At 40.3% G+C, this 24,519-nt stretch overlaps 1 protein-coding gene across 1 annotated transcript; it reads right to left on the bottom strand.

Annotated features, from left to right (window-relative positions):
* Positions 1-948: 948 nt before the first annotated feature.
* Positions 949-24,193, bottom strand: six4a (SIX homeobox 4a). The gene is made up of 4 exons (XM_043697253.2): positions 21,966-24,193; positions 15,134-15,492; positions 14,806-15,027; positions 949-5,076 (listed from the first exon to the last, which is right to left on the bottom strand). The coding sequence occupies exons 1-4, from the start codon at positions 22,697-22,699 to the stop codon at positions 4,256-4,258; spliced, it is 2,136 nt and encodes a 711-aa protein (XP_043553188.2). The 5' UTR covers positions 22,700-24,193; the 3' UTR covers positions 949-4,255.
* Between the last annotated feature and the right edge of the window lie 326 nt (positions 24,194-24,519).

Below are 24,519 nucleotides of genomic sequence, written 5' to 3'. Positions count from 1 at the left end.
TTAAGGAACGACAGTACAGGAGTGTTGTTTTAAAAACTAGAAACTACCATAATTAAAAGTAATAAATTACATTCAAAATCACAATTAATTAGACATTATGATATTAATTTTTAAACAGAGCTTTCTATAAATTGTCTTTATCAAAAGATATATTCAAATCTCACCCCATGTTATTAATTGTTTTGGGCTACTAATGTCAGTACAAGCATGAAGAGCTCAAATTTAATATGTTCAGTAACAATAGAACTTTCTCCCAACCCATCCTAGCAAATGGTCAACAGGAACACTTCAAACCATAATTAGGTAACTCAGAGCCTAAGACAATTAGTTTGGCCTGCATCAGAAGAGATATAATAAAAATAATGAGATGTGATGACTTATCCAGTTAGTTGTATAGAACAGAATCTTACAATGTGCTTAGCATTTCAGGTTTAATAAGCCCCTCTTCAGTACCAATAGTTCAGTGACTAAATGCACTACCTGGCACAGTTCTTGGGCACAATATTGCTCTGCATTGTTTAACTTTACTTCAATTACAGCAGTGGTGATGAGGACAAAACAGCAAATTTGGCACATGGGCCAAGAAGCAAAAACAACCCAATTCCCTGCTCCACATTATGACTTAAATGATCCCCACTGCATTGGCCGAATTTGAGAAGACAGAATAAGTTAGCTATTGAGATAATGCCTGCATAACTAATTAGCTTGTTAACCGATGTAAGGTTAGCAAAATGTTGGAGAACTTCAGTTGTCAATGCAATCAAATGCCACATGAGGAAAGGAGAGTGCCATTTGTTTTATGGCAGGTTATGATAACAAAAATAATTTGCTTGCTGTGCACAAGTTAAACCAACCAGCCAAACAACCAACATTCTAGCCAAACTCTGAGTTCATTCATCAATAGCATTCATACCATACAATTTAATAAAACAAAAGCCAGCACAAAAATGTATAAATATAAAGTTCATTGAGTATAGTGTTTAGAAAAATAAGCTCAGATCATTTCAGAATATAAAACAAAAGGTCATGTAACAGTACAGACAATCTAGATTATACTTTAAATCTAGTATTTAAAATATCTTTGGTATACCAAGGGTGAACACAAAACACTAATACATGCTCAACGTACCATCACCAAGAAGTTAGTGCAGTATAGATGTTTTCGCTACCCATATCCCTCACACAGTATGTATACAGACACATTCAAAAATCAATGTAAAATGTTTATAAAGTTTCATGCCAAATCTACAGTACAGTAAAATAGATTTTAATCAATGCATATAACTTGCACTGGCTAATAAAAGCTTCCCTTTATATTAAAACCCCTTTAAAAGCAAGCTATAGAACAATTCTTACTAACATATTGATATAGAGATAGAAAAAAAATTCCTCTTGTGCAGTCAGATAAGGAGGTGGAACAGTGTAATATAACTACTCAACACACCATTTCTAGGAATCAACAAAAAAAAAGTTTATCCATAAAACATTTAGAAGTACCGAATGTAGAAAATTCACAACACACCACTTAATGCCTTAGACCTTGCACAGGTCAAAGCTTAGCAATTCCAAAGAAATTAAATAAAAATGGTAATCAATATTTTATGCAGATCAGGCACATTATTTTCCAGCTGTCAGGTTAACATTAGAGCACACAAACCCAACATTAATGCAGAGTGTCACATTGAATAACGGTTCAGCTCCCTCCTTAGGAAGTAGTTGAAAAAAAAAACTTCAATAATTTCCACCAACATTTCGATAAAGCTTTTGATTTTTTTGCATGATAGAAACTTAGTTGCGAGGATCACGAAAAATTTTACTCAAACCTCCTGTTGACATAATTCAATTTGGGGAATTTAATGATCGTATAAAAATACTTCTTATTCAAATAATATGAAGGATTGTCTCAACATACAGGCAGGCTTTCACATACCAGAAAAAGATCATAGTTGGCTACACTTCATAAGCACTTGGCTGCACTTCATTCTCGTGTGTCGAAGGCCATGGTTTTTTTTTTAATAACTGCACTGGGTTGGACCAGTTTTCAAATGCCTCACAGTGATTAAAATATATTGAAAGCATAAGAGGCACTGAATGCAAGAAGACACATTAAGATAATGAGCAAACTTGCACAAGCAGATGCAAGATGTATACATAAAAGAGTAACTGAATTTTCATTTCACAAAACACAGCATTTGTTTCCACTTTTGGAAAAGATTCCTGGAAGGCACACAAGCCAAAGAAGGGGAAAATGGTTGTTGGGGGAGGGGGATAAGTTTCAACACTTCAAACATTAAGCATTGAAAACTAATAGTAACAGATCAAGGGAAGTTGAACTTTATAAGAAACATGTTTCTTATGTGCAGTGACACAGACATTTTATAGCACATTCTAACAGACATTATAATATTTTAACACTAATAGGGATGCACAGTAAATGGCTCAAAGAAAAGTTACACTTGATTTTAGCAATGTGCATGATAAATTTTAAATGGAAATTGTTTACTTCATGAAATCTGATTAAAATTAAGATGCTTCTTTGATGGGAAAGATTAAACATGTATTACATTCAGGGTCTGTGGGTAAGTTTGCAAAGTAATACCATTTCAAACAATTGAAAGGACATTATAAAATGCTAGAACAAATCCCAAGTTGTTCATTATCATCTCACGATTAAATTGTTACTATCATGGAATATATCCAAAATTTGGTTCTATTTAATATATTGTTTTTTTTTCCTATTTGCTATTTTTGCTTTGCAGTATGACAATGACAGGCAATGTCAAAGATGCAAAAAATAACAATTGAAGTGACATATGCGATATCTAGATTTATCTTGCTGATGTAATGATGACCACAGTTTCCTTCAGGAGCATGCTTCAAGCTTGTCACTTGTTATGGAGTGCAAAATATATCATAAACCATGGAAGCTCAAACAGATGATGATCGTAAACTGAAATGCTTGATTAATCATAACCCAAATGTGCATAATGTATTTTAAGTTCCTTGTTTAGTATTGTACATATATTAACCGTAACCAGAAAAAGAAACTTTTAATCATTTCTAATATATATATCTTCTGTTAAAAAACAAAATCAGCTAACGCAGAAATGGATCCACCATTAAATCTTGATGATGGTAGGAACTGACTGCAAACAGTGAACTTTGGTGGCAGCTGAGTACCATAGTCACAGAACAGATTTCCACTGAAACTCAACAGAGGCTGAAGTGATACATTTGTTACTTTAAAATGTGATACAGGGTAAAATTTAATCTTGGGCAGCGGTGTGGAATGGGCGACTTGTCCTGGTGAATACTAAACTTTGCATCTCTGATTCTGATAAAATGCCAAGGCACTCAATCAATGCACAGGAGCTCTCTACCATTTACATAATTGCTGGCAAAGATTAAAGCACTTCAATAAACTAACTGCATGAAAGAAGTCGATCAATAAGATCAAAAAAATAAAGTTTCTCTATTTATACTAATATTGTGGAGTAGTACCAAATTGAGATATTCTCTTGCTTCCACATTCCATCTAAGTTAGTATTTTGTGCAGGTAGGAAACAGGAAGGGAATGGGACACTTCCAGCCATAATTCACAGTACTTGGACTTCAGGACATTTAAAACAAAAAAAAAACTGTACATTCCAATGGTAATTCTAATGATCCTGGACTGTACATTCCATCTTGATTGTCAGCTATTGGTCATACAAAACACTGTCCAGAAAGTATGCATTCACTAAGTCGGAAAATCTTTTGATAAAGTGTTACATTTGAAAAGTATTAGTGTGTGTTATTTTGGGTAGTGTTTAATAAAAGCAATAAAACTAAATTTGTGGTCATATGCCTCTGGGCCATTTTGTGACTGGTGTACCCAAAATATCATAATGTAATGCTTACATTTGCTAATGGTACATTGATATCAAACCATGCATATACAGGAAGAAAAGCCCATCAATACAGACATATACCTTTAAGATGCTAACCAGTCCTTATTTATGTGTTATGACTGACTATACCAGGAGTGTTAAAAATAAATACCAACTTACGGCTAAGAATCTAGATTCCAGTAAAAAAAAAAGTGTAACAGATAATGGTTGACTACCTCAGTCATCTCCTAACAGTTCTTTCCTTTAAATTATGAAGTAGATAAAATATGATAATAGAAACACTTCAGTCTTTGGTTACCTAAACAAGAGGACGGAAAATATCAAACAGTCCCATTTTCAAAAGCCTGCTGCATATTTGTAGGCAGTTATATATCACTGAGATCTTCATCCATAGGAACATTTTGAAGTTTTGCTAGTTCCTTTTCCTCAGTTTCTAATTCCTTGCAGACATTGTTAACCACATCATTTATCACATATTTGGATTTAGAGTCCATCATTGTTAGGTGGTTGCTAGATTTGTTTTCTAGAACTACCAAGTAGTTTTCCTTTACTGGGGGATGAAGTACAGACACATGTCCACTACTGTATTCATGCGTTTCTTCTGTAATAGGATTTCTAGGCTTATCCTCAGTGTCAGAAGAATCAAGACCAGTTTCAGTTATAGTCTCTTGGCCAGAGCTTGTAAGCAGATTACAGTTCTGGAGTGTAGCATACTGACTGTTGGCCATTGACACTACAGGTACTGCATTCGTGACAGCAGTAGACAACTGTTGATCACAATTCAGAGATGCAGTAGTTGACAGTGGCAAACTCACTGTGAGGCTGAAGCTCAAAGTACTTGATGTGTTCAGCAAATTTGATGAAGTTAAAGGCAGGTTTTGAGGCAGCCCTGTGTTCACCAGCGTTGAGCTTTGAGTTTGTAGGGTATTTCCAGGTTGGCTCCCAGGAGATGTGTTAATATTCATATGATTGTTTCCACTCACTGACATTAATTGAGAAAAAACAAGACCTCCTTCCAACGCATCCTGTTTTACTGGGGCAACAGCCTGCCCTGAATTAGGTAATGTGCACATTACTGCATTTGGTGGGAGTGTGGCAGCCAAGAAGACCTTACCTTGCTGAAGACTGGCTGCTGTACCACTTAGGAATGTTCCTCCATCTGATGTGTTTGTTATCAAAATGTTTCCTATTAGTCAGAAAATAGTACGACTTTTACTGAAGTGCAAATTTAATTGTACATATCATTCTACAATCGGCCAACAAAATTTAGTCAGCAAATATCAATAATATATCTTCATAAATTAGCACACAAAATAACAAGCTGAAAACTATCTATAAATCTGTAGAAATTATGCCAATGAGAAGATCACTTAATTTGTATGTTTAATCAATTGTTCTAGAGATACTGTTTGTGTGAACCACTATAACTTAGTAGCGACATTACTTGTTCTCATTGTTTGTCAATGCTGTTTTTCTAATTTGAGGATTAAATTGCTGTTAAATTGGTATGTTAGCAGAAACAAAGTTGATGCCAATAGAAAAATAGAAAAAATCCACTTTCATCCCACATTGCTGTTGCACATATGTTCAGTTGTACAGCTCATATAGTAGCGAAGCAAGGGAGGAAAACAAAATAAATTCATGCAGACATTGGTAATAGCAGAATGATAGAAGTGAAATCTGTATGTATAAAATCTTAATTCAGTGTCCACTTACTGTCCAAAAAAATCTTATTTTCCATTAGGAATCATCATGAAAAATTTAATATGCCCAAAGTAACAATACAAACTTATACACAATTAAATTCTCATGCATGTTGGTCCTGCAGCATCTTACATTCGCACCTCCAGTTCCTCAGTTAACTCAGATGTACCTTCAAGAATCTATCCTTGGCCTATGCTTTATCAAATCTGCACACTGCCCCTCAGCCACATCATCTGAAAACACACTGGTTTCCACATGAAGCCTAATTTTACGAAGCTTTACATCACTACCACCACTCATGGCATCTCCACTGTCTTTAAACTGTCAGATTATTTATCTGACATTGTGTTAGGTCATCAGAAATTCCCTCTAACTGTATATTGGAACACTAAAACCCCGGTCTTCAGCTGCAAACTTTGCCATGGACATTATTCTATTTCCTAATTTGACACCAAGTTTCTGAACACCTTCACTTCAAGACGACATTCAACCACACTTTGTGTTGTCATCAAGACTGCCTACTTCACTTGCCATAACAATGTTCTACTTAGCTCCAGTCTCAGCTCTTCTGTTGCTGAAGGCCTCATCAATGCCTGTGTTAGTTTTCGACTTGACTATTCCAACGTATTCATGGTTGACTTCCCACATCCTACCCAAAGTAAAATTGAGGTCATCCAAAAACTCTAATGTGTTCTAACTTTCACCATTATTTTTTCACATATCATCCTTCTGTTCATTGAGCTCCTTTCATTCCCAATTAAAAACATCTCAATGTTAAAAATCTCTTCATAATTTTCAAATTTCGCCATGATTTTGCCTGTTCCCATTTTTGTGATGTTCTCCAGCCCTACAAGCCAGACTAACTTTGGTCTCTTGAGCATGGCTGGCCTTAATTCTCTATAATTGGTGGCTATACATTCAGCTTCATAGGCCATAAACTCTGAGAGCCCCTCTCCAACTCATTTCTCTCCATCAAGACTCTCCTTAAAACCTAACTCTTTTACTCTTTTTAAGACTTACCATCTTCTTAATATTTCTGTGTGTCTCAGTCATTTTAAAAAAAATAATGCATCTGTAAAGTGCATTGGAATGGCTTATAACCATCAACCTATGACTTAAAAGAAACTTGTTGTTAAATACATGTTGTTTGTAGTTGATAGATCAATGGTAATGAAGGAAGGATGAGCAGGACTTAATGAGAATTAAGATGGGGGGCAGCATTTGACGAGAAACTGGCTTCAGGAATCTTGAAATATCAAGGCAAAGGTTAAGTAAAAGCAAGGATGAATGTTTGGGGAGCAGCAAAATTTAAAAAAAGGTGAGATTATGGAGGTGATGGTCATGTTGAACGAGGCAATTTAGGGTATGAAACTCAGTTCACGGTCATGTAGTTATGAATGGTGCAGTTCAGCCTGAAGCCCTGGCCAAGGAATAAGAAAGAATCAATGAGGAGAATGGAGCTCATATTTAGGCCTGAAAACACTGAACATTGATCTATGCAATGATTAATAAATAAAATTGCACTTATACATAACTAGGAGCTAGACTTCCAGCCTCATGTTGATACGTTGGAAGGCAGGGGGTCTCATAAAATGCAGAGCGTGGCCTGGCCACTACCTACTTGTCACCCCAACCTCATTCCCATTTCATGTAAGGTGGTGGTGATGGTGTTGGACAGCTAGCTGCCTATCCACCTATTGGCTAATAAACAGCCAAATGGTGCCTGAATGGCCTTCCACTGTGACTTCGCCTGTGGCAGGAATGGCCCACACCTAGCAGATAGCATGGCAACTATTATTTAGTGGGTGGGTGGGTGGGGAGCATATGCTTACCATCCGAGGCTCCCTCGGCCAGTCCTCCAACACTACCCATACTGGTCTCTGATACCCAGCTATCCCACACCACTTACTGCAAACTGTTCGCCATGCCCTGCTGATATCTCAAACTTATGCGTATGGCACATCTAAATCCAGCCTCAATTGTTAACATATTCTCCAACAACTCAAAAGCGCTGGAGCAGTCAGGGGAAGTAATTGATTAGATTAGATTCCCTACAGTGTGGAAACAGGCCCTTTGCCCCAACCAGTCCACACCGACCCTCCGAAGAGTAACCCTCCCAGACCCATTTCCCTCTGACTAATGCACCTAACACTATGGGCAATTTACCATGGCCAATTCACCTGACCTGTACATCTTTGGACTGTGGGAGGAAACCAGACCACCCGGAGGAAACCCACGCAGACATGGGGAGAATGTGCAAACTCCACACAGACAGTTGCCCAAGACTGGAATTGAACCTTGGACCCTGGTGCTGGGAGGCAGCAGTGCTAACCACTGAGCCACCATGCCGCCACAAAAATATAGTAACTTAAACAGCATTATCAAGGTTGTCTAATCTCCCTTGCCAATCTATCCCTGGCACTGTGAGGCAGAAGTGCTAACCGTTGTGCTACACAACCATGGCGATGACAGAGCTGATGTTGTGAACACAAGTGTCTTTTTTTTAAAACTCACTCGTGGGATGTGGGCATCACTGGCTGGTGAGCATTTATTGTCAGTCTGTAGTTGATCTTGAGAAAGTGGTGGCAAGCTGCCTTTTGGACCACTGTGGATCATCCCACAGAACATGGACTATAATATCCTCAGAGAAGGAATTCTTTTACCCAGTAACAATGAAGAAACATACATTTCCAAGTCAAGATGATGAGTATCTTGGAGAGGAACTTATAGATTGAGGTGTTCCCATGTATCTGTTGCCCTTTTCCTTCTAGAAGGTAGTCGCCATGGGTTTGGAAGGTGCTATCTAAGGATCTTGTTGAATTTCTGCAGTGCACCTTGTAGATAGTACACACTGTTGTTACTATGCCTTGGTAGTGGAAGGAGTGGATGCTTGTGGTTATGGTTCCAATCAAGCGGGCAGCTTTGACCTGGGTGGTGTCAAGCTTCTTGAATGTTGTTGGAGATGCATTCAACCAGGCAAGTGGCGAGTATTCCATCACACTCCTGACTGGTGCTTTGTAGTTGGTGGATAGAGGAGTCAGGGAGTGAGTTACTCATTGCAGTTTTCCTTGCTCCTGACTTGCTCTCGTAGGCAGTGATTACGTGGAGCGTCCAGTTGAGTTTCAGGTCAATCCCCAGGATGTTGATAGTGGAGGATTCAGTGATGACAGCATCTTTGAATGTCATGGGGTGGTGGTCAGATTGTCTCTTATTGGAGTTGGTTATTGTCTTGCATTTGAGCAGTGCAAATGTTATTTGCCACTCATCAGTCCAAGCCTGGGTATTTTCTAGGATTTGTTGCATTTGAATATGTGCTGCTTCAGTACCTGAGGAGTAGTGAACAGTCAAGGTTTGTGTAAAGATTTGTAGCTGGAGTGCCAGTTGCAGTTGTTGTGGATTGTGTAGTGAATGGTGCTGAGCATTGTACAAAGATCTGCAGACTTCCCTACTGCCAACCTTATGACAGAGGGAAAATCATTAAGGAAGCAGATGAAGGTGGTTTGGGCTAGGAAACTACCTTGAGGAACTCCTGCAGAGATGACTGATCTCTAACAACCATTTTTCTATGTGCCAGAAAAGTCACTAACCAGCAGAGAGTTCGTCCCCAGTATACATTGACTCTAATTTTGCCAGGGCTTCTTGATACCACACTCACTTGAGCGCAGCCTTGATATCAAGGGCTGTTACTCTCACCTCACCTCTGGAATTCAGCTCTTTTGTCCATGCTGAACCAAGACTGTAATGAGGTCAGGAGCAGAATGGCCCTGGTGGAACCCAGAGTATCACTGAGCAGGTTATTGCTGAGCAGGTACTGCTTGATAGCACTGTTGATGACACCTTCCATCACTTTACTGATGATCGAGAGTAGACTGATGGGACAGTAATTGTCTGGGTTGGATTTGTCCTGCTTTTTTGTGCACAGGATGTACCTGGACAATTTTCCACTTTGTTGGGTAGATGCCAATGTTGCAACTACACTGGAAGAGCTTGGCTATGGAAGCTTCAAATTCTAGAGTACCAATTTTCAGTACTATTGATAGAATGTTGTCAGGCCCCATAGCCATCCCTGCAATGAGTGCCTCTAACCATTTCTTGATATCATGTGGAGTGAATTGAGTGGCTGAAGACTGGGATCTGTGATGCTGGGGACCACTGAAAGAGGCCAAGATGAATCATCCACTTAGCACTTCTGAATGAAGATGGCTGCAAATGCTACAGCCTTATCTTTAACACTGATTAAAAAAAAACAAAGAACTACAGATGCTGGAAATCAGAAACAATAACAAAAACAGAAATTCCTGGAAAAGCTCAGCATCTGTGGACAGAAAGTACAGTTAATGTTTCGGGTCCAGTGATTGCCAGAACTGCTGAGTTCCTCCAGCAATTTCTGTTTTTGTTTTGTTTTGTACTGGTGTGTTGAGCTCTTCCATCATTTGTGGAGCATCCTCCTCCTCCAGTGAATTATTTAATTGTCCACTGCCATTCATGACTGGGTATGGCAGGACTGCAAAGCTTAGATGTGATCTGTTCATGTGGGATTGTTCACTTGTGTTTACCACTTGTTGTTTGGCACACAAGTAGTCCTGCTTGGTAGCTTCACCAGTTTGACACCTCATTTTCAGGTATGCTTCCTATTATACCCTACTGCACTGAATCAGAGGTGATCTTCTAGCTTGATGGCAGTGGTTGAGTGGGAGATATGCTGGACCATGAGGTTGCAGAGAGCACCATTCTGCTGCTATTAACAGTCTTGAGTTGCTAGATATTTTCAAAGTCTATGCCATTTAGCACAACGATAGTGCCACAATACATGACAGAGGGCATTCTCAATGTGAAGGTAGGACATTGTCTCCACAAGGACAGCGCGGTGGTTGCTCTTACCGATACTGTGATGGGTAGATGCACCTGCACCTGGCAGATTTGTAAGGATGAGGTCAAGTACGGTTTTCCCTCATTGGTCGCTCACCACCTGTGCAGACTCGTCTAGCAGCTATGTTCTTTAGGACCCGACCAGCTTGGTTGGTAGTGCTGTTGCTGAGCCACTCTGGATGGTAGACATTGAAATCTCACCTCAAAGTACATTTTGCACCTTTGCCACTTTGGTGCTTCCTCCAAGTGTTTTTCAACATGAAGTAATACTTATTCATCAACCAAGGAGGACAGTACATAGTAATCAGCAGGAGGTTTCTTAGCCCGTGTTTAACCTGAAGCCATGAGATCCAGCGTCAATGTTGTGGACTCCCAGGGCTATTCCTTCCGACTGTATACCACTGTGTAGCCACCTCTGCAGGTGAACTGGATAATGGTGATTATAGTGTGTGTGACATCATCTGTCGGGTATGATTTTGAGAGTATGACTACGTCAGATTGTTGCTTGACTAGTCAGTAAGACAGTCCCCCCCCCCCCCCCCCAAGATATTCATAAGGCGGACTCTGCAAAGTCAGCATGTCTTTGTCATTGATATTTCCGGTGCCTATGTTGATGCCAGGTGGTCCGTCCAGTTTCTTTTCTTTGTTGAGACTTCGCAGGGATTGATACAACTGACTGACTTGCTAGGCCATTTCAGGGGCGGTTAAGAGTCAACCACATTGCTTTTGGTTGAAGTCAACAAAAGACAGCATAACAGACAGCAAATGATAAATCCTTGAGGCACTCTGAAACTAATGATGTAGAAGCAGAAAGCGGGGACAAACCACTGGAGGAGATTCTCTGGATATAACTGGAAAGACAATAGAATCCGGGAATGGCTGTCCCATACAACTGGATGATGGAAGTGATGTAAAGAATGTGTCAGAGGTTTCAGAATGGTGATGAATGGCATTTAACTTTAATGTTCAAATGCCATGGTAAGGGTGAAAACCCAATTGTCAAGGCTCGAACATACAGAGTTGCATGACTAAGAGACACAGATTTGAAAGATTGCAATTTGATGAGGCAACTGAGGTTGGCAGTGAGACACTTGTTTGCAAGGAAAGGAGTCTTTGCTTTCGAAGACAACGACGTTATTACACTAGGAAAGGGCCAGTAATGGAGGTAAGATGATGTCAGATAAGGAATTGATCTGCTCTGAATAACAAAACTAACTAACCTGTCAACTAGCATGGTGGTCATGTCAGCTGCTTAGTAGGATCAAGATTAACATAGAAGCAGGTGTCATGAACAAGATGAGCTAATGGACTAAACCAGTAGACCGAAGAGAAAGTAGGGAAGGATGTGGTTCAGGGCTTGTGTGGAGCCTGGTGGAGGAGAACAGATCTTGATGTGGATGGCAGTGGGAATAGAGTGGAGGAATGTGGCAGAGCCAGCTGAAATGATTGGTGCCAAAGAAACTCAAAACTTTTCATAAAATTTATATAACATTTACTGGAGACATGCAAGAGGATTTTCAGTGCTCAGATGGTAAAGGAGATGGAATCAGAGAAATCTCTTCAATGCCAAGATGATCCCGGAGTAGTGAACAATTTTGGTAGAGGAGAACAAGACTGGATAATGCTTGGTAATGGCCCAGCCTCAGCTGAAAAAAGAAGGGTACTGAAAAGTCTAAGAGAAAGAAAGTGTTGGGAATGATATCCGTGTATGTCTGTAAGGACAGGCATGTACAGAAATAGGTCTTAACAGGAACAGATAAAGGCAGATTCTTTTGGATGAACTAAATTATACAGTAAAGTGAGAATGGGAGGTACCTCCACTTTCTGCTTAAGTATTAATGCCCAGATGAGGATCTGAGAGCAGATGGGATGAACTAGAGGTGAAGCAACAGATGCGAGAGATGAAAGAAAACACTTTTTAGGGTAGACAGAATATTAGGTTCAAAGTTCAACACAATATCAAATTGAATACTGCGATTGCAAACAAAATGAAAACTGGATGAAAAGAGAAAAAAGCCAACGACAATCCATCTTTTGATAACTTTACCCAATGAGTACCTTACACTTAGCTGTCCTCTCTGAGGATGTATATTGAAATATGCAACATTTTAAACAGAAAGAACGCCAATCTCTAATCAAAACAATAATGCTTGAAAAGCTCAGCAGATCTGACAGCAACTATGTAAGGAGAAACAAAGTTAATGGCTCAACTCCAATGTGATTTTTGTTCAGAGGTCATTGAATGAATGCCTTTCCCTAATATCTTGTATCAGAAGGAAGGACAGAAGGAAGGAAATAAGGAAGACAGCAAAGACAAAGGACTGAACGACAGAGCAGAAAACAATGAAATGGAGCATGGATAGGCAAGAAAGGAAATAAGAAAACAAGATTGAATGAAAGGAGAGATATCAGCAACAGGGACACAGAGGAATGGGGTCTTGAATATCCTTGACACTTTTTCCAAAGGCTCAAATTTTCTTGGAGAGGAAAAGATAAAATAAAGAGAACATACAAGAAAGGGAGGAATAGAAAACTGAACTAAACATGAACTCCAAACAGGGATGATACCTTGCCTCGTGCCTCAGGAGTTAGAATGTCTTTTGACATACTGGTCTGTAGAACTGGCTGTACTATTCCAAATTAGTACTCTGTCTCTGACAGAAATAAAGGTAGAGCTAAATAAAATTTAACTCTGACAAAACTGATCTTGCAGCTTATTTTAAGGATATCCAAGGTGGATATATGTTGAAAGATGCTGGAACTTTAACTTAATCTTATTGATTACAGTGGCTCCTGTAAACCAACTTATTCATGTTTCCCATGCATTATTTATGTACAGTCCAGGAAACAGACCTGATCTTAAAATAACTTAGGAATAAATTAACCATGCTTTATGTTGAATCTGGTTGTGAATTGTACATGCAGGGAAATATTTAAATTGATTAATGTTGACCACTGACAGTCTGCCAAGGACAGTAATAGTATTTTTTAAAAATTTATTATTAATTCTATGCTTTAAGATTGCATTAACCTAGCAGTAGGCTAGGTGATATAAATAGTCTAGGAAATAAAATGTTTACACTTCTCTTATTAGGGAGATTCCTCTCAGAGAAGTTCGTCCATAAAGTGACACACTTAATGCTGCAGAATTATTTTCAGTTTTGGCAGCTACTAAAGTGTGGTAAATGTACATTACAAGCATGTGTGTTCTCTTATTAAAAATTACTGCATTTATTTTCTGGCAATAGTACTTCTTTGTCGACTGAGAAAGGGGAATCCAAACCTGTTGAATGAAAACACCATTGTTGGCTTGTACTGACGGGCTACATTCAGCCACTGCTTTTGCATTTGCTAAATGGGAGCATGGCTGCTTCTCAGGAAGTTATGCAAAACTGCCACCACTGAGTGGATCACTGAGTATATACTAAAGTCAAGGCTGACATCAGCAGCAGTGCTATATTGTAAAAAGCTACTGATTATTTACTATCTCCACATTACCAGAAGGCAGAATACAACGGACTTAAGATAGTCATGGAAAGGTTACTCAAAGGTTTTGCCAAGGGAAAGCAATTCCAATTTTCAAATAAGCAATCTCCTACTATTAAAAACTCTTTAATAAAGAGAGATGAAGAAATGGTGTTAAAGCTCACAACTGAAATTGAAAAGATCTATGAAGCCAATTTTCAAAAAGGTATGTTGTCTTGCAAATTACCTGTAACTTTCACCCAGTCACCTTGCTAAATCATACAGGGCGGTTTAGTTCTGCAGAGGATTTTATATGGTAATTGATAGTCACTCAGCAAATATTGCAATTGTCACATCTTTAGCATATGTTAGACATTTGCTCTTATTGCAGCTGAATTCACACTGCAAGGGTTAATTTTGAAATGCATTTCTCTTTTGTAGGGAATGAGAGTCAGAGAGAAAGTTGCAAAACAGGTCCTAAACTACTCTAAGATTCAATGGGGATTTTCACAATATGTACAACTCTGCCAGGCTAAATACCAATCCAGTTAAGTAAGCTCATGATGTCTGTGTGCAGCTGGTGTGCCATTGTGGACTGAACAGGCATACATTTGTCAGGCATAGTTCTTCCTAACATGAGTATAGTCTTAAACAGTCAACTCTTCAATTCCACCTATGATGAAAACTAAAATGCAACACCAATATATTCTTTTTATACGTTTTCTTTGGTGTAACACAAATAAACTTAACCCTGTCAGTATGTTTGAACGTTTTTAATTTGGAATGAGTATCCAACATTAATAAATGAATCAACTAAGTAATGAATTTACCCGATATGTGGGCTAATCTCTCAAAAATAAATCAGAAAGCAACTTACCCTGTGATGATGCAGCAGAACCAGAAGGCAGCTGAAGTGGAGGTAACCCAATATTTCCATTTACCAAATGAATGTTATTTTCTGTATTTTGCAGCTGCACAAGGCTATACTGGTTTATTTGGGCTGGGCCTCTACTAATTTCAGCAGATCCGGAGGACACTGCTTCTTCAGAAGTAAGCATGTGTACACTTTCAGTTTTAAGTTCAGTGCCACCAGTAGACCCTGGGAAGGGAAAGTATGAATTAGAATTGAAAAGATACACAGTTGAACAGGACAGTCACATTTTTAAAATACTTATTTGATGCAGCAGAATTAACTAATGACTCACCATTTGAAATACCATTAACCAGCACGCTGGGAGTGGTTCCTATTGGGCTTAAACTTATTGTCTGGGCATTTCCTAAAGACAATCCATTAACAAGGACTCCATTAGGACCTTGGATGAAAGAACTTCCACTGTAAAACACAGGAGAGCCATTTGTAGTTACAAGATTTCCATTCAGTAGTATGCCAGAGGAATTCTGGGAAGGCTTCAGCTCCCCGATATGATGCATGAACATGCCTTCTGGAGGGCTATGGACGTTGGAGTGGTTCATCCCATCAGATGGATTTGACAATGGACGAGGCGACATGTCTTCTTGACCCTTGCTGGACTCATCTTCAGTGCTGTGATTACCATCTGACTCACTGCAGAAAGAAGTTTAAAAATACAAAAACACTCATTACTGTATAATGGTTAACTTACATCTTGAAAATTATCAAATTTTATGTAATAGGAATGCATGGAATTAATCCACTAACGACTATCCTGGATTAAACAAAAATGGTAGTATGTGCGTAATTCACAAACAAGCCTTAAGTATTAATGGGGTCAGGTGAGAAAATAGAGTTAAAATGATACATCAGTCATGATTTTATTAAACAGCACTCTTGTTGGGTTGAATGGCTGACACTCACTTATGATCTCATAAAAACGGGAAAAGCATAACATTAGATATTACAGAATATAAAATATTGCACTGAAGATGACTTAAATAGCTCGCACAATAAAATATGTTTATTGCTAACTGGTTAACGGATGACTAAGTTGAAGTGTTCGATTTTTAAAAATGATACATTACATAAAAATTATAACCGATCGCAATAACACACAGAACATTTTCAGCTTTCAGTTTGATGTACCTGACAGATATTGGAAAGTGAAAGGAACAGTAAGAGAAATAAATCAAATATTTAAGTCCTCTAAAAGGCATGATATTAAATGTAAACAGTGACATTGAACCAAAATCCACTGGTTATACTGTATCAAAACTGCAAGACATAAAAGTCCAGGTTATCTCAGCCCATCTGTTTGAACACAGCTACATAACATCAGAATAAACATCAGTATAAATTGGTATCATAATCACTGAAACATTATTACAGTGACGTTCAGACTTGCAGCTGTCCTCAGGAAGGAGGGATGGTGTACTGTCCAATTGACTTGAGCATTAATCTACAAGTGTGGGATCAGTACTTAATCGAGATCAGACTGATAAGGTGAAGTTTTCGTCTTTTGCCATCTCAACAAATCCCGTATGAAATGTACTTGACCTTGGGTAGCATAATGCTTGTGACATTTCAGTTCCCAGTGGGCACATGGTAAAACCAGAAATTTGAGGCAATTTTTCACACAGCAACAGACAACATTGAAAAAGGGAGCACAAGTAGCATAGAAGAGAGTTGTCTTTCAGAGGCCACAGTCACAATGGATTCCCAATGCTGAGTAAATGCCAAGACTAGAAGCAGGGTTTTGGTCCTGATTTGGAAGCGGAAAAGAGGTGTTCTCTGAAACGTGGGACACCCGGACCAACCAACCCAACCACCCCGTGGCTCAACACTTCAACTCCCCCTCCCACTCCATCAAGGACATGCAGGTCCTTGGACTCCTCCATCGCCAGACCATAGCAACACGACGGTTGGAGGAAGAGCGTCTCATCTTCTGCCTAGGAACCCTCCAACCACAAGGGACGAACTCAGATTTCTCCAATTTCCTCATTTCCCCTCCCCCCACCTTGTCTCAGTCAAATCCCTCGAACTCAGCACCGCCTTCCTAACCTGCAATCTTCTTCCTGACCTCTCTGCCCCCACCCCCACTCCGTCCTATCATCCTCACCTTGACCTCCTTCCACCTATCGCATTTCCAACGCTCCTCCCCAAGTCCCTCCTCCCTACCTTTTATCTTAGCCTGCTGGACACACTTTCCTCATTCCTGAAGAAGGGCTCATGCCCGAAACATCGATTCTCCTGCTCCTTGGATGCTGCCTGACCTGCTGCGCTTTTCCAGCAACACATTTTCAGCTCTGATCTCCAGCATCTGCAGTCCTCACTTTCTCCTATTAATTGAAATAACCAATGAAGGCCATTGATCACAGGCTGACTAAAATTTACCAGTTGGCCTGCAGGCCTCCATGGTATTCCCCTCCACAAATGGGGAGTCTAGCAGTTGTGGTGAATTTTAATACTTTACAAGTGGCGGGAGTGCATCTCAGAATGGACACTTCCTTTCAACTGTACTGGTAGGGAGCAGCTCCTTGGTGGAGGACCTATTAGTCCTCTAGCTTCAAGGACCTGTTCACTAATTGGCCAATCCAGCAGAAATTGCAGTCAGGTTGCTGCTCCCAACAAGGTGTGGGGTCAGGACCAGCATTTGATCTGGTTGGTGGAACATAGGCAGAAGAAGCCATTCAGCCTCTTCAGCCTGCCCCACTCTTTTACATCATGGCTAATCATCAACTCAACATTATATTACCCTCATAATACCATATCAGTTGATTTCATTAGTAACTAGAAAGCTATCAATTTCTCTCTCTTGAACAAACATTACGACGACTGAGCTTCCAGACTGCTCTGAGGTAGAGAATTTCAAAGATTCACTACCCTTTGAGTGAAGAGTTTCTACCTCATCTCAGTCCTTAAGGCGTATCTCTTTTCAGAGACTGTATCCTCTGATTCTAAACTGCATAACTGGATGGAACAATCTGTCTCTTATGATTTTTTTAAATTTCTAAGAGATTGCCTCTCATTCTTCTAACCTGAAGAGAATATCGGCCCATACTGCTCAATCTCTCCACATACGACAACTGCACCATCCCAGGAATCAACTTGGTCAAGCTCCTCTGCACTGCCAACCCAAAACAGAATTTCCTGGACATTCCAATTGTAATAGATATGTTCCCAGTATTGAAACTTTCAACTCTATAAATAGAGACAGAGGGTGCAAAGCCAATGAGGTCATATCAGTCTTCATAAGACACTAGTTCAGCCCCAGCCACACTGTAGGCTATAATTTCGAGGATCACATTTTCGGAAAGACATGAAGTCCTTCGAAAGGGTACAGCAATGATTTACTAGAATTGTTTCACAGTTGGGGGAGTTATAGAAATATTGATATGTTTTTACAGCACAGAAGTCTAAGAGGAAATTTCATAAGTATTTTTTTAAACATTATAAGAAATTTATATCCTGGAAAAATTAATTCCAATGGCTGAAGAGTGAATAACCATAGAGTTGTAGAGATGTACAGCACGGAAACAGAACCATTGGTCCAACTCGTCTGTGTTAAATCCTAAATTAATCTAGTCTCCTTTGCCAGCATTTGGCCCATATCCCTCAAAGCCCTTCCTATTCATATACCCATCCAAATGCCTTTTAAATTGTACCAGCCTCCACCACTTCCTCTGGCAGTTTATTTCATACACGCACCACCCTCTGAATGAAAATTTGCCCCTTAGGAGGTCCTTTTTAAATCTTTCCCCTCTCACACTAAACCTATGCCCTCTAATTCTAGACTCCCCCAACCCAGGGAAAAGACCTTGTCTATTATCCTATCTTAAGCCCTCATAGAGTCATAGAGACAAAACAAACCCTTCAGTCCAATCCGTCCATGCCGACCAGATATCCCAACCCAATCTAGTCCCACCTGCCAGCACCCGGCCCATATCCCTCCAAACCCTTCCTATTCATATACCCATCCAGATGCCTTTTAAATGTTGCAATTGTACCAGCCTGCACCACTTCCGTGGGCATCTCATTCCATACACATACCACCCTCTGTGAAAACGTTGCCCCTTAGGTCTCTTGTATCTTTCCCCTCTCACCCTAAACCTATGCCCTCTAGTTCTGGACTCCCTGACCCCAGGGAAAAGACTTTGTCTATTTATCCTATCCATGCCCCTCTTAATTTTGTAAACCTCTATAAAGTCACCCCTCAGCCTCCGACGCTCCAGGGAAAACAGCCTTAGCCTATTCAGCCTCTCCCTGTAGCTCAAATCCTCCAACCATGGCAACATCCTTGCAAATCTTTTCTGAATCCTTTGAAGTTTTACAACATCTTTCTGATAGGAAGACCAGAATTGCTCGCAATATTCCACAGCAGCCTAACCAATGTCGTGTACAGCCACAACATGACTTCCCAAATTCTGTACTCAATACTCTGATCAATAAAGGAAAGCCTCTGACACTCCAGAAGAAACAGCCCCAGCCTATTCAGTTTCTCCCTATAGCTCAAACCTCCAATCCTGGCAACATCCTTATAAATCTTTTCTGAACCATTTCAAGTTTCACAACATTCTTTCTATACAAGGGAGACCAGAACTGCATGCAATATTTCAAAAGTGGCCTAACCAAAGTCCTGTACAGTTGTAACATAACCACCCAACCCCTTTACTCAATGCTCTGACCAATAAAGGAAAGCAAACTAAATGCCTTCTTCACTATCCTATCTACCTGTGACTGCACTTTCAGGGAACTATGCACCTGCACTGCAAGGTCTCTTTGTTCAGCAACACTCCCCAGGACCTTTCCATTAAGTGTATAAGTCCTGTCCTGATTTGCCTTTCAGACAGCACAGATTTAACATGGCTGACAACAAAATATCAGAAGCACTTAAAAAAAAAAGTGGATCGAATTTTGAAAGGACTTCCTAACAGGTTGTTGGATATGAATTCAATGGTAACCATTACAATAGGATGGATAAAGAGGGAAACATTTATAGTGATATGGAGACTAAGAATAATCTGACTTCTCTTTGAAAGATCCGATGCAGGCTCCATGGGACGAAAGGCTACACTATTATACATTGAATACCATCCATCTTGTATCAAAATCTGCAGGTGCCATTTAGTGTTACAATAATTTGTATACCCGCTTTTTTTCCTGCTACAATGTAAAATTTAATTCGGAGATGGAAATGAAATGATTGTTTTCTCTATTCCCAGATGCAGATTTTCAGCTACTTTTGTGGAGTTATGAACTCACTTATAAATAAACAAAGAACTGCGGACACTGGAAATCAGAAACAAAAACAGAAAAAACTCAGCAGGTTTGTCAGAAGAAGAGTCATTGGACTCAAATCGTTAATTCTGCTTTCTCTCCACTGATGCTGCCAGACTCATTTAAAATATATAAAGTTATCTTCATGTAGAAGCCCTAATCAACTCCTCGGCTTTGCCCAGAAATACTTACTTTGACCTCCCAAAAATGCAGAGCTGAAAATGTGTTGCTGGAAAAGCGCAGCAGGTCAGGCAGCATCCAGGGAACAGGAGAATCGACGTTTCGGGCATAAGCCCTTCTTCAGTATTCCTTCAGGAATACTTAATATGCGTGGTTGTATTGTACAACGTAAAATATCTATCTTGTGCGTTAATCTAAAGAGGTGCAGGGGCTTGCAATTAACTAAACTTCCTTATTGTGTGAAGTTTACCTGGGTTCAGGGGCGATATCTTTGAGTGTTAGTACATAGTTTCTCTGTAGAGACGCGTGTTTCGCATTTTCAGCAATATCTGGTTCATTACAGATTCGCAGCCGTCATCTTGAGCTGTTACACACCGCTTGTGTTTTGTCAATAGAATGCATGTTTTAAAATACAGTTTCGAAGGTGACCGACCACAGTCGGATCTCGGTTTTTCTTTATCCAGCGGCTACCCCCCCACCCCCACCTCTCAAAAAGTCTGAACGTTCAATTTGAATTTTAACTGCAAATGGCACATTCTATTATCTTAAACGCTGAGCATACCCCAGGGGTGTCTTTCTCCCGCCATCTCGACCGGACCCACTCCCAATAGTGCAACTCCCTGGAATCCTCTGACCTTTAGGGATTACACTCAAAGTTGCAACCAAATCATTATTAGCCGCATTATAAATTGTATGTGTGTGGTTTTTTTTTGCATTGAAGGTGCCTCGTTTTACTTTTACGAAAAAGGATGATTAAAAAAGGAGACAAGGATGGCCCATGAGTCAGAAACATTGGTTCTATTTGTGGAATCTGACTTTTCCTTTACAACTGCATGGTGCGCTGGCCAAGTACAAAGGCGTCCTTCACGTCGTTTACTTTACAAATGCCCTCCAGCAGTTTCTTACATCACCATTTGAAATGCATACAGTGCCAGCTTGTCGCTCGACACTACCTCCACCAGGTGCGCACTCCCCCTTTAAACACAAAACATTTAATTCCCTTTATAGCACAGGACAAATAAGTAAATCCACCGCAGGATTTTCTTTCGAAAAAAAAAGAGGAAGAAGAATCATTCCTTTTTGTCATCCCAGACCTGAAGTGAATTCACCAAAAGCATTTGTGTGTGCGTGTGAGATATGGCCAAGAGGGGGTTGGGAGAGAGAATAGCAGCAAACTTTGCTTTGGTGAAGTGCACTCCTCTGAAATTCGAGCTGAATGGGAAAGACTCAAGTTTCAAAACAAAGCGAGTATACGGCCATGCTGCAAAGCAGCTGAAAGAAACCCGAAAAAAAAGTATCGCTCCCCTCAAACACACAAGTGCTGGAATTTTCTTTTATAAAAATAAATTAAAATACACGCTCAGAAGAACTGTTCTGCTGCCCTTCGATCTCGTTTCAAAACAAAACTGCACAACCCCCCAACCCCAAAAGAGATTCTCCTCCCGCTGCCACCCCCCCCCCCCCCCCCGAAACAGCAGCGGACGGACCACTGACCCGGTGAGAGAGGGGGTGGTGGTGGAACATAAACAAGGAAAGAAAAGGTTCTACGATGCCTCATGATCCACTGCAACTTTAAAGTAGGAAATAAAGGACTAGATAAGCGCCATTTTGTGACATTTAGAAGCGCCCTCGGGAAACAGAAGACTTGGGAAGTTTGGGCGCCTCACCTTTTCGACTGGTTTTCCGATGGATTACGGTCTCGCTGGCGCCTATTTTTGAACCAGTTGCTGACCTGGGTGAGGGAAAGCCCTGTGATCTTGGCCAGATTCCGCTTCTCGGCCGGCGATGGGTAGCGATTCTGTTTGTACAACTCTTTGAGCGCATTCCGCGATTTCTCCTTGAAGCAGTAGACCCTCTCCTCGCCGTCCCATATGGTCCTGGGCAAGGGGAATTTCCTGCGCAGCCTGTACTTATCCACAGCCCCCAGGGGCCGGCCGCGGACTTTCTCGGCTTCTGTGTACCGGGCTTTGTACCATAGATCCTGCAGGGAAGTGTGGCAGGACGCGTCGAAGTTATGACTCTCCAGAATGCTGTACAGCTCTTTGTAGCGACTCTGGTGGAAAGCCACCAGAGCCCGGGCTTTCAGGATGCTTTCGTTGCCACGTAGCAGATCGCTGGGAGGCAGGGACCACAAGAACTGGGCTAAGCGATCCAGGTTCCCTCCTTGTTGCAAAGCCTCGCACACACACGCCACTTGCTCCGGCGAAAAAGTCAGCGCCGCGGCGGGGTTGGTTAACAGTTCCACGGGTACCTGATCGGAAATCTCCGGGCTTGTAGAAAGTGCACTCACTTCAGGCTCCAGAGTGGCTGCAGAACCCAGTGTGTTGATCTTTGGTTGCAAGCTGTCGTTTTCTTCTTTAACCTCAATTGTGCTCGTGATTTCGTTTGAAGCGGAAGACATGTTTCTCTTTTCTCTCCTAATTTCCAACCCCCCCCCCCCCCCCCCCTTCCCTCTTTCTGCTCCTAATGCCCCAAAGAATTGTCTTTTCGGCTGGATCCTGCCGATCAAGTTTTTTACACCTCATGCAGAAAGCTATCTCCCGGGATGGTTCTGTCTGTTTTCAACGTGACGGCGACCCAGTCTGCAGCAGATTCGGGTCGTTCTCTTCCCGAATGATTGGTCAAACTACACCAGAGGGCGGGTCCAGACGGATTAAGACCTGGCCGTTTCCATAGACACTGTCAATCAACCGAAATTAAATTTCCTTACACTTTTTTTGGCAGGGAAAGTACTAGAATACACTGAACCCTGTTTAGTATCCTTTTTCTGTCTCCAGTAGTCTATAGTTACGAGTTCTTATCAAAACATTAAAATAAATATTTTATTATAGAACATTTTAAAAACGTAACGATGCATTATTTTTCGGATATCTGAAAACTCTACACCTATCAATATTGTCACTCAAATGAAAGAAGTAGTTGTAAATCAGTTTAACTTTATTTAAGTTTGTAAATCAAGTTGGGTTGTTTGTATAGTTCTCCCTCAATGTCTACCCATATGCACATGTAAAGTACACACATAGTTTATAGGTTTTCCATCGTTTGTGTTGGGCGGGTCCAAATTTCTCTGTTCTTGTGACAAGAAAACTTTTTTGTAACGAACCCTAAAACGTGAGGTTTAGCCATCCTCCCCAAATTCAGGCAGCAACCAACAAGCCAAAGTGTTCAACCATGCGGGGAATTTGTCAGATGAGTTGTGCGATTTTTGGAATGTAATTAAACTTAGTGATTTTCGTTGCTCGCTGCAATGCCTTGGAAGGTAACACTAAACACAATTACGTAGGAGCTGAGCTTTAAGTGAGTTTTACTCTCCGAGCCTTTGCTAAGTTCGGCGGGGTATTGGTGGTTTTTGTGTCATCAGCATGTCAAGAGTAAACAATCTGTGCATAAACATACAGCAAATGCCTAAGACAGCGGCTCCTCAGCAGGATTCCATTAATGAGCACGCAGGATTTCATCCAGATTTTTATGTGATTTGGATTTGAAGAGTTACTTTCTCTGCTGGTTGATGAATGGGTTTAGTTTAACTCTTTAATAACGTTATGAAGTGGGACTTGGTGCATTCCTTCAGAACCTTCTTACATGCCCCAATTTAAAACAAAAACAAAAGAAAGCTTGAAAATTTTGGAATCGAACAAGCATGCTGAGAACAGTCAGTTTCGATGGTGAAAAGCCCGCTGAAAATTCAGGATAGTGTCCTTCAGAACAAAACCGAAAAGCACATTTTTTAAAAAAATCAAAGAAAACAGAGGAATCGGAAATAATCGTTGCAGCATCATTAATAAAAAAAGGATTCTTTAAAATCTGTTCGTTATTTCAGAACCATTTGTCGAGTTTGTCAGTGGCTCCTACCAATTCTAAGTGTTCATTTGTTTTTTGTGTGTCGATGGAATAAACTGCTATTTCTATTTATTTTCTTTTATCCTTTTCATAGAAACATTGAGATATACAGCAGGGAAACAGACCCTTCGGTCCAACTTATCCATGCCACCAGATATCCCAAATAAACAAATCTAGTCCCAGTTGCCAGATTTTGGCCCATATTCCTTTAAATCCTTTCTATTCATATACCCATCCAGCTGCATTTTAAATGTCGGAATCTTTTCGCATTGTCTTCCTAATTGTCTTTTAACTTCCTTCCCAAAGTTATTTTAGTGTCTTTTGTCTTTTTTTCCCATAATTTAAGAACTTTCTAAATATCTCCCCCATCTTTCTTTTATC

Source organism: Chiloscyllium plagiosum, unplaced genomic scaffold (genome assembly GCF_037043375.1).
Source record: "Chiloscyllium plagiosum isolate Xiang-an unplaced genomic scaffold, Cpla_swu_hap1 HiC_scaffold_8, whole genome shotgun sequence".
Lineage (NCBI taxonomy): Eukaryota > Metazoa > Chordata > Chondrichthyes > Orectolobiformes > Hemiscylliidae > Chiloscyllium > Chiloscyllium plagiosum.
This window is presented reverse-complemented; position numbering and strand designations above follow the sequence as displayed.